General features: G+C 47.7%; 1 protein-coding gene across 3 annotated transcripts in view; it reads left to right on the top strand.

The window, feature by feature from the left end:
• Positions 1 to 1,568: 1,568 nt before the first annotated feature.
• The window catches only part of Armc9 (armadillo repeat containing 9), a 126,464-nt gene continuing 117,689 nt past the window's right edge, over positions 1,569 to 10,343 (top strand). For all 3 annotated transcript variants that reach the window (XM_021162963.2, XM_021162970.2, XM_021162986.2), the window contains exons 1-5: positions 1,569 to 1,653; positions 3,653 to 3,740; positions 5,360 to 5,488; positions 7,894 to 8,064; positions 9,921 to 10,076. In XM_021162963.2, coding sequence (XP_021018622.1) covers positions 3,690 to 3,740; positions 5,360 to 5,488; positions 7,894 to 8,064; positions 9,921 to 10,076 — 507 coding nt within the window. In that variant the 5' untranslated portion in view covers positions 1,569 to 1,653; positions 3,653 to 3,689. The remainder of the gene's footprint in view (positions 1,654 to 3,652; positions 3,741 to 5,359; positions 5,489 to 7,893; positions 8,065 to 9,920; positions 10,077 to 10,343) is intronic.

The following is a 10,343-nucleotide window of genomic DNA, read 5'->3' on the forward strand; positions in this document are numbered from 1 at the left end:
TGCCATAGTGAGAGTCGTGACTCCATCTAAGACGTGCTTAGAGGAAGGGTGGGATGATTTTTTGGTTGGGATGGTTTAACCTCAAGTAGAAGACCCAGAAATGTTTATTCCTGACTGGTTTCGGGGAGTGAGTACGGTTTCTAGATTTTACTAATCAACTAGGAGACACAGAATGAGTGTTGCCATGGGTAAACAAGAGGACCAGCTGCTAGCTGGGAACTGAGTTGCATGGGATTCATGAGGAAGAGTGGACAGTTTTATGGGTCCTTCCCAGAACACAAAGGATGAGGTATTTGGGGAAACAAGAGGGTAGGGGTGTTGACTGCGGCGGTTTTGCAGGTGCACAGAATTCTGGAAAAGCACAACAGTGTTCGCCTATAAAACACAGAGCCCGCCCGTTATCCATCCTGGAGACACAGGAATCAATCAGAGCACCTATGTGACTCACTTAGAATGATGCTGGGCACAAATATGGGATATTCAGCAAATAAAAAACATGTTCCCATATATGCACAATAGAATATTGCAATACTGCTGATATACTCAAGACAAAGTTATCCGAAATGTAAATAAAATTGGCTGTTCTATATTTCATCTGATAACACTTGGCAGACAGTTAACTGAGAATACTTCTAGGGGAAATTATTTTCAAGCTATAATACCTGGACAGGACATAGGACATAGTACTCTCTTCCTAAATATAGCCTTAGTTAGAAGACATCCTAACTCAAAAAGCATTGACAGAGCAGAGACCTCAGGAGACAGGGCCTCTGCCCATCCTAGAGCAGCTGCTTCTGCTGCTTCTTCTTTCTTCCTCCTCCTCCTCCTTCTTCTCCTTCCTCCTCCTTCTTCTTCAAAAGCGAGGGCACTTCCCTTCTCCACGTCCTCTGGACAGCCTTGGGAGGCTCCCACCTTCACTTTGTAGACCAGGCTGGCCTCGAATTCAGAAATCCGCCTGCCTCTGCCTCCCAAGTGCTGGGAATAAAGGTGTACGCCACCACGCCCGGCGCGGCTCCCACGTTTTGAAGGCCTGGAAAGTGGTAATATAGAGACTTCTACCACAAAGCCTCAGCACTCCGAGGGGAAGTGAAAGGTTTTTCTCTGGCCTTAAACACTGACTTTGGACCAAAGAGCAGTAGCTCTGAATACACGCAGGGCAGTGGACTGGCCAGAACTCTGAGTAGTATTTAATGCACGCTCCTTTACTAAATGAATAGGCCCTGGAATCAAACTCCCTTCGTCCGGCTTGGAGGAAAGCGCCTTTAGCTCTAAACCATCTCGCCGGCCTCCGAATTTGTTTTGTTTTACAAACCTAAATTCATACGGGAAAGACAAAAGTGTCTCTAATACTCCCTGGAAGACTCTGTCGTAGGTGGAAGTGTGGTGCTCGGATCTTACATAGGCAGATCTGAGTTATTGTTCGTCTGCAGTCTAGACTAAAATCACCCGCACGCCACACGCCTGTACGGCCTCACTTCCGGTACTCACCACGTAGTGGTACCGCCCACTCTCCCTCCCAGGATGCTCCGTGTCGTCTTCGCCCAGCAAGATTGGCCGAGTCGCCTCACGTGACTTCGGCTAGCGGTAGCGGTTGCCCGGGTGACGGCAGGCGAGCTGGCGGTCAGCAGGAGTGAGCGCAGAGCCCCGCAGCAGGTAAGCACGGCCCTCCTTGCGGCTGCACCCTTGACTCAGCCCTGCGATCTTCGCCTGGAGGGCTCACCGTGTCGAACCCGGTTCCTTCCTGGCCAGGGCCCGAGGCGGCCGCTTGAGCATCCCATTGCTTACCCCCTCAGGAGCCCCCGACTCCGCTCTGCTGCGGTGGGGTGGACTTGGAGTGGCCCCGGGCCTTCTCGCTGAGCATCGGCAGCAGGATCTCGTGGCCTGGGGCATTTAGGTCTCTCTCTGTCTCCCCATAGTTTTCATTAGTAGTCTTCCTTCCCAACGCCCAGGACACTCTCAGACTTCACTGAATCTAAATGGAAGCATGTTACTTTCAGGACAAATTCATCTTCTCCTTATCCAGCCAGCTGTAGGCCTGAATCTCTCGCAGATGGAGAGATGGCATCGTCACCGCATGCCAAAACACTACGAACAATTTACTTCTTTCTTCACAAGGTAGATCCTTAGCCCGGAGGTTGTTTGATCTAAGTTAACTGAACTAAGGAGACAGGACATCCATCCAACACAGAGGGTTCAAGGGTTGCTTTGAACTCTCAAGAGATATACACTTGCTGACCAAGCCTGATGACTTGGAACGCCAGGATCCACACTTCGGAAGGAGAGGCCCAACTCCTGCACATTCTCCTGCAATATCAGCATAGATTTAATCCTAGCTCTGGAGAGACTGTGAGTTTGCCCATGAGGTGGGGAACTGTGCTAGTTAGGGCTTCTCCTGCTGTGATGAAGTAGTATGACCAGAAACAGCATAGGGGAAGAAAGGGTTTATTTTGCTTAAGATTCCGCATCTTTGTTCATCAAAGGAAGTGAGGCAGGACAGGATCCGGGTCATGTGAGCCGATATGGATGCTAAGGCCATGGAGGAGTGCTGCTAACTGGCTGTCATCCTATGTACATCCTTATAGCCTCCATGAACTCAGAATTCCGGGCACCCTGCCACATTGCCTTAGTCTGTGTGGTTCCTACCTTCCCCTTTCTTCAAACCTTTACTCTGTTTCTAATGAGATGGTGACCTGGGCTTTCGCTTACATTCTCTTCCCTGAATCTCTTTCCATCCAGCTCCAGGCCTGTCTGGACCAGACTGTCTAACAGGCATCTTGGGGCTTAATGCCACACAACATGCTTGCCTTGAGTTATGAAGGGGATTCTGATGCAGGAGCATCAGTGAGAGGACATGGGAGTCAACCAGTGGGGAGTTCCTCTGGGAATCCACAGCACAGACGACTGGAGAGTAATGGGCCAGATGAGGTGTTTTCCCAAGTCTCTCTGAGTGGGTACCTTTAAGCAGAGACCTAACAAGATGTAGATGTTTGCAGAAAGAGCAATCAAATCAGACAGAACTGTGGATATGCAGGTCCCTGAGGGCAGGTATATTGTGGGCATCAGGGAGTTTCCGCTTGGCAGTGTGGTTCGAGTCAGCAGATGAGTGGAGAGCTACCAAGGGCTTAGAGAGATGGGCCTAAGGAGTCTGCTTCCATCTGTAGGTTCCCAGAAACACTTCCATGTGTGGGGGTCACAGGCATGTGTGCATGACACCCTTCCCTTCCGATTGCCAGCATTTCTGGTGGAGAGCCACATAAAGAATTTGATCGGACCTCTACTAAGGGGACTCAGATGAGTGTGCCAGATTCAGGCCTTGGCAGCCTGTTCCTTTCAGGACAAGCTAGAGGACAGTGCCCTGCCTCCCAGCTCCTGCCTTACCTCCTTGACTCTCGTGACCAGACCTTCTTTCTGCATCTTGTCTCCTCTTCCTCTGGGACTTTCATACACTAGTAATCCAGGCTTATCTCTGTGATTGAAGGACTGCTCATTAGTTATCTTAACGCTACCTGTACCTTTAAATCCCCCTGGTCATGTGACCTCCCATTGCCCCACAGTCACAGGTCCTGGGGATTACTGTGTCCACCACAGCCACCCACTTGTGATTTCACAGTGGCTTAAATTAACCTTCGTTTTTTGTTTTTTTGACTCGTAGAGGTTTCTGCTGTGAGAATTACCAGTAACCGTTCACCATGGGGGATGTCCTGGCTCATGAGTCTGAATTACTTGGATTAGTGAAAGAGGTACTTACATGAAACACAGTCACAGAAAAGCATTTTTTTTTAAAAGATTATTTGTGTGTTTATGTTTGTATGTCTGCTTGCATTGTGTGTGAGCGCCCACAGAGACCAGAGTGGGGCACTGTCTCTCCTGGAGCTGAAGTTGAAGGCATTTGTGAGTCACCCTCTGTGGGTCCTGGAATTGGAACTCAGATCCCCAAAACATGTATTTTAAAATGTAGTGGGACCGGAGTGATGGCTCAGAGGTTAAGATCACTGGCTGCCCTTCCAGAGGACCTAAGTTTGATTCTCAACACCTACATGGGGACTTAGAGCCTGGAGAGATGGTTCAGCGGTTAAGAGCACCTAGGGCTGATGGGGAGACCCAGGTTTGGTTCCCAGAACCCATGTAGGGTGGCTCATAACCTATAGCCTTGCCCCAGGAAATGGTTGACTTTTATCTGGAATCCGTGGGCACGTGCTTTCTATATGTACTTGACAAAAAGATGTACATCTATGGCTGGATGTTTCAACATGTGTATTGATTGACATTCTGATGTGATTGCTGATCAGGCTAATTAAGTACACCTATCCCATGTTTCCTCCCGTTCTTCTTTTCTTCCTCTGACTGTGTTAAGAATGCTCCTAGCAAATTCCAAATGTGCTTCACATTGTTGCTATCACAGTGTGATTAGCTATAGCCACCATATTGGCTGTTAGCTCACAGGCTTTACTCATTTTGCATAATTGAAATTTATCCTTTGGCCAAAACGTTGTCTCAGCTTCTGGCAACTGCCATTGTGCTGTCTGCTTCTGTAAGTGTGATTTTAGAGTCCACGTGTATGTATAGTGTTATCCCTCTCTGCCTGGGCTATTGCATGTTCATGCATCCATGTTACCAGGACAGGATTTCCTAAGGTTGTAATCTTAGTATGTAGCACATTTTCTTACCCACTCATCTGTTGATGGATATTTAGGTTCGTTTCATGTCTTGGGTGATTGAATAATGTTGTAGAAATACTTATGGGTGGATAGCATTTGTAGAAATACATTTTATTTTCTATATAGACCCAGAAATAAGATTGCTGGGTCATAGCCTAGTTCAGATTTTGTGTTGAATGACTTGTTATGCAATATATATTACACATATTATTATTATGAATTATTATTATTATTATTCTCCCTATCTTTACTTTTCTAAGGAACCCCCATTACTTTCCATCCATAGGCAGGTTGGTCTCCATTGTCACCAGCAGTATAGAAGGTTCCCTTCCCTCTGCTTCCTTTGTCACTGTTAGCACTTGTCTTTTTGAAGACTTATTTTATTTTATGATTTATGTGTTTGTGTGCATCTGTGTGCATTCACATGCACGTGCAGTGGACACCAGGGGGTTGGTTCTTCTGGCTGTGAGCCTCTTGATCCTGGCGCTGGGAGTCAGAGGTGATGGAAGAGCACCATGAGTTGACCCATCCCCAGGTCTTGTCTTCCTGATGGCAGACATTCTCATGGGTGTGGTTTTGAGCATATTCCTGTAGGTCTTTTGTATGCCTGCATTAGAGAGTATGTGTTCAGGGTATTTGACCTTTGTTTAATTACAGTATTTGGGTTTTATTTTTTTGTTCCTGAATTTCCTCTTTTTCAGTATTTAGATTTTGCTGAATTTGAAGACACCTTGAAGACATTTTCAAAAGAATGCAAAGTAAAAGGAAAGCCACTGTGTAAGACTGTCGGTGGGTCATTAAAGAAGGACTCCAAGCCGCTCGTGATCCAGGTAAGGCCTCGCCTGGCTTCAGCTGGGAAGACTCTGATGACAGTCAGAAAACTGCAAGTTCTTTCATGTTAGATCAAAATAGACCCAAAGCTATCAGAGGAATGCACTAAGAACCACAATGTATGTATCACATTAAGATGGTCACTATCAAAGAACAACAGAGAAGGCTGGAGAGAGGCCTCAGCAGTTAAGAGCACTGGCTCCTCTTCCAGAGGGCCCAGGTTCAATTCCCAGCACCCACATGGTGGCTCATAACGATCTGTAAGTCCTGTTTCAAGGGATCTGACACCCCCTTTTGGCTTCTGCAGGTACCAAACATGCACATGCGCATGGGGCCTAAACTTACATGTAGGCAAAACCCCCTCCAGTAATGTAAAAGTTTTCAGTTTTATCCATCTTTGCTAACATGTATTCTTTTCTGGTGTTTGTGTGTGTTCAATATTTATGCGTCTTGGTTATCCAGTCAATAGCTATAGATAATACTGTATATTATACTATAGCATACACCACTCTGTCATCATGCCCCACTGATAGAGTTCCCAGACAAGTAGCTTGGAGCATAAGAGGAGGATGGCGGCACACGCCCTGTCCGCAGGACTCAGGACTGAGGCAGGAAGATCGGGAAAGCAAGACAAGGGAATCCAGGCTCAGTGGGTAATAAGCACACTTGCTCCCAGCCCTCAGGACCTGAGTTTGAGTCCTGTGATCAGGAGTGGGAGAACCAACTCCCAAGGGCTGTCTTTTGACCTTTACATACACATTAAGGCACATGTGCCAACACACCACACACATGCACATACACTTACAGACACTGCCTTGCTAAATAGATGTAATTAGAAACTCAGACCACAAAAATGTGTGCAGTAGTAATTAAGCAAAATTTACTAACTGACGGTTGCCTTAAGCTGCCATTCTTAGGCCGCGTTCCAGCAGCACCCTGTGCTCTCCGAGATTAGTGCTGTGTATGCATTCTTACCTTGGTGACCCCGGCTAACAGGATCAGTGTGCAACCAGAGGTACAGTGGGTTGGTTTATGCACAGAGGTTATTTTAAAGCAGGGGCCATTTCCATGTACAGATGTAATGGTAAGGACATAGCAAATCTGTGGTTTCAGATTTACAAATGTAGAATCTAGAATAAACTGTAGATGGACCATTTGGTATGTAGAGTCTGCCAAGACATGTTTGAAAAAGTGTCATGACTCTAAGCCTTAAAATACCAGGTAAGTCTACACTCACCTCGTCCACACAGTCACGGAACTCTCGGCCTCCCCAGAGTGCCTGGCAGGGCTCTGAGGGGAGCTCGGCAGAGGGGAGCATGGGGCTGAGGCTAGCCCAGCAGCACAGCCCTGGGCGCAGTCACTTCACCATTGTATTCTTCCTTCACAAGAAAACGAGGTGCCTCTGACCAGGTTCCCCCAGACAACTGGGGGGCTGTGCATGGCTGCCTGTGCTTTGTTCTGGCAGCGCCCCCCCCACCCCCACCCAGTGGCTAACGGCTGCCCTCAGCTTTTCCAAGCTGGTTTGGAGGACGCAGAAACTCATTATTGGGCTCCCTTTAAAAAGTTGTGGGTTTGTATTAAGTGGATGGTAGCAGCTCGGGGTAAGGCAGTATTCTGAGACAGTTGTTCTCCACTGTGGAAGTTTGTAGCACTCAAAGGAGACTTGAATACATTCTCATGCCCATAAATCCTCCAGCCTCAGAACTCTGTTTTGAAGACCTTAGCATTTCATGCTCTCAGAGAGCCCAGGTTGGATGTTCAAAGGCTGGAAATCTAGGAGTTGTCACAGGGCTTGCCTACAGAACCTCTGGGAAAGAGTGTGTAGGTATCTAGCATTAGTGGGTGGTGAGTTTGGGGTGTTGGTAGAATAAGCATCCATCGTATTTAACTATAGAGTTTTTTTAAAGGCATTTTTTAATTAGATATTTTCGTTGTTTACATTTCAAATGCTATCCCCAAAACCCCTTATGCTCTCCCCCACACCCTGCTCCCTAACCCACCCACTCCCTCTTCCTGGCCCTGGCATTCCCCTGTACTGGGGCATATGATCTTTGCAATACCAAGGGCCTCTCCTCTCCAAGGGCCAGGCCATCCTCTGCTACATATGCAGCTAGAGACACGAGCTCTGGGGGTACTGTTTAGTTCATACTGTTGTTCCTCCTTTAGGGTTGCCAACCCCTTTAGCTCCTTGGGTACTTTCTCTAGCTCCTTCATTAGGGGCCCTGTTAGAGTTCTTTTTTTTTTCTTCTTTGGATTTTCAAGATAGGGTTTCTCTGTGTAGCCCTGGCTTTCCTGGAACTCGCTCTGTAGACCAGGCTGGCCTCGAACTCACAGAGATGCTCATGCCTCTGCCTCCCATCACCGTGCCTGGCTTTGACCTGAATCCTTATGTCTTCTTCCGCAGAGGGATTTGGTGGCAGCATTTGACAGTGGAGACCAGAAGGCGTTCTTTGACTTGTGGGAGGGGCACGTTCCTAGCTCCGTCAGAAACACTGACTCCCTGGCCCAGAAGCTGGAGTTCTACCTTCATATCCACTTTGCCATCTACCTTCTCAAGTACTGCAGAGGCAGGCCGGTAGGCTGCTTAGGGTTTGGGTTAGTCTAAGCTAGCTAACAGGCCTTCACGGAGTTCAAGGAAGCATGGGTGTAGGTTTGTGACCATTTTATCATGTTGCATTTTGTGCCCCGAGAAATGATTTTTGGCTTCATTCTCAGAAGATTATTTCCTAATTTATATGGAGATTTTGTCATTTCTGCCATCAAAGTTGTTTTCCTTTTAAATACCTCAGGTGTTTGAGTCTTGGAGACTCATCCGAGTAAGTTGGCTTTATCGGGTAACTCAGTGTGTCTGAGAGAAGACCTAGACCATACATTTCGATGCAAGTATTGGGGAAGTAGTGTGCCTGTGTGTAGAGAAGGCCTGTGGGCTTGAATTTAGCATCTGCTACCTTTCCCTAGGTCGGCTGGAGGTATGGATAGCGAGGCAGACAGCTGGAGTGCTGAGCCCACACGGTGGATGAGCCTCCAGTTACAGATGGAATAGCAGAGGACTGAGCTGGCATTAGATCACTCACTCATAGGAACACTGCCCTGTAGCAGTGAATTAGTTAAACAGCTTTGGCTCCTGGTGGGGGCTCTGGATTCAGGAATGAAAGACATACACACATGCCAGTTAAATTTGATAGGCCTTGATTGGCTCAATGGTTGGGCACTTTTAAACCTCCCCGCAGCTAGCAAACACTCCCTTCCAGTATATCTGAATTAACACCCTCCTAATCTGCCCTGTTACCTTCTGGGCAGCCCCCCACTCCTCCCACCCCCACAGGGCTGCTTTCCCTCTATACTACATTTCGGCCTTCTCACCCTCCTCTCCTTCACGGTGTAGTCTGTCCTACGCCCCTCTCATGGTGCTCCTCTCCTCCCCCCAACCCCCTCTCTGTCCTGAGCCAGGAATTCTAAAGTCCCTTCTCTGTTTGCCCTGCTCAGCCATTGGCTGCTGGCATCTTTATTTACCTATCGGAACCAACTGGTGGCAGGGTCCCTCAGTATCTTACGTGCAGACATTCCTATAAGCAGTTTTGGGGACCAAAATTCACATTATAATTTAAGCAGCATTAGGCCAAACCCACTTCACTGCTCTGAGTTCCTGTGGGAACTCATTGGAACGTCAGGGCCACAGTGGAGGGAGCAGAGCTGAGGGAGCCCCGACATGGCCATTCTTGGAAGGCCGCTCCTCTAAATGACATAGTGAGCAGGGCAGACTTCCTGTGCTGCTTGTTTTTGTTGTTGTTTTGTTCCACCTTATTTCTGTTTAAACCTTTTTCTATTTGATGTAATATGAAAGTCAGCCTTAACTATTTTCTAAGCCCAATGCTCAGGAGAGAACCTCATAGTACAGGCTGAGTGAGATGGGGAGAGGAAGGTGAGATCTGTGTGGTGGGGAAGAAAGTACCCAGAAAAATACCTGCGCTAAAGCCTCAGTGTCTTCTCAGGACCAGAGAGGAGGGACTCCCCAAACTGGGCTGTGCTTGGAACAGTGATAGAGGCACGCATGGTCCATCCTTAGTTTCTGTGTCAGGAAACTACAGAGATGTGTCATTCCCCTTTAGAAACATAGGAATGCAGACAGATGTTTGTGTCTGGAAAGCAGAAGTGATGGGCACATCTGATAGGCGAGGTGATTGTTTCCAACACTGAAAAGGATGTTTGTGGAGCTTTTTAAGGATGTGAGAAAATGGTACTAGTGATATAAAATACCAATTGGTCCTCTGGCATTCCTGTCCAAAGTGATGTTAGACACTGGAACAGTGTGCCTGTTGGGCCGGGTGGAGCTATGGGTGATGTGGCTGGGACCTAGGAGCCTCACAGACGGACGGGGTGAACAGGAGGACTGAGGCCAGAGACCCTGAGCACATGCCTTCCTTCTTCTAGGACAAACAGGAGCTAGATGAGAGGATTTCTTATTTCAAAACCTACCTGGAGACAAAAGGGGCAGCGCTAAGCCAGACTACGGAGTTTCTGCCCTTCTATGCCCTCCCCTTCGTGCCCAATCCGATGGTCCACCCCTCATTTAAAGAACTCTTCCAGGTAAGCAGCTGCCTGTGGAACTTGTCACAACCTGGGCCACATTGTTGTATTGGTGGTTTCTGGATGATGCTTTAAAAAAAACTAAGGGGGCTGGAGAGATGGCTCAGCGGTTAAGAGCACTGACTGCTCTTCCGAAGGTCCTGAGTTCAAATCCCAGCAACCACATGGTGGTTCACAACCATCCATAATGAGATCTGACCCCCCTCTTCTGGGGTGTCTGAAGACAGCTACAGTGTACTTAAGATATAATAATAAATAAATCTTTTT

This window comes from Mus caroli, chromosome 1, assembly GCF_900094665.2.
Source record: "Mus caroli chromosome 1, CAROLI_EIJ_v1.1, whole genome shotgun sequence".
Classification (NCBI taxonomy): domain Eukaryota; kingdom Metazoa; phylum Chordata; class Mammalia; order Rodentia; family Muridae; genus Mus; species Mus caroli.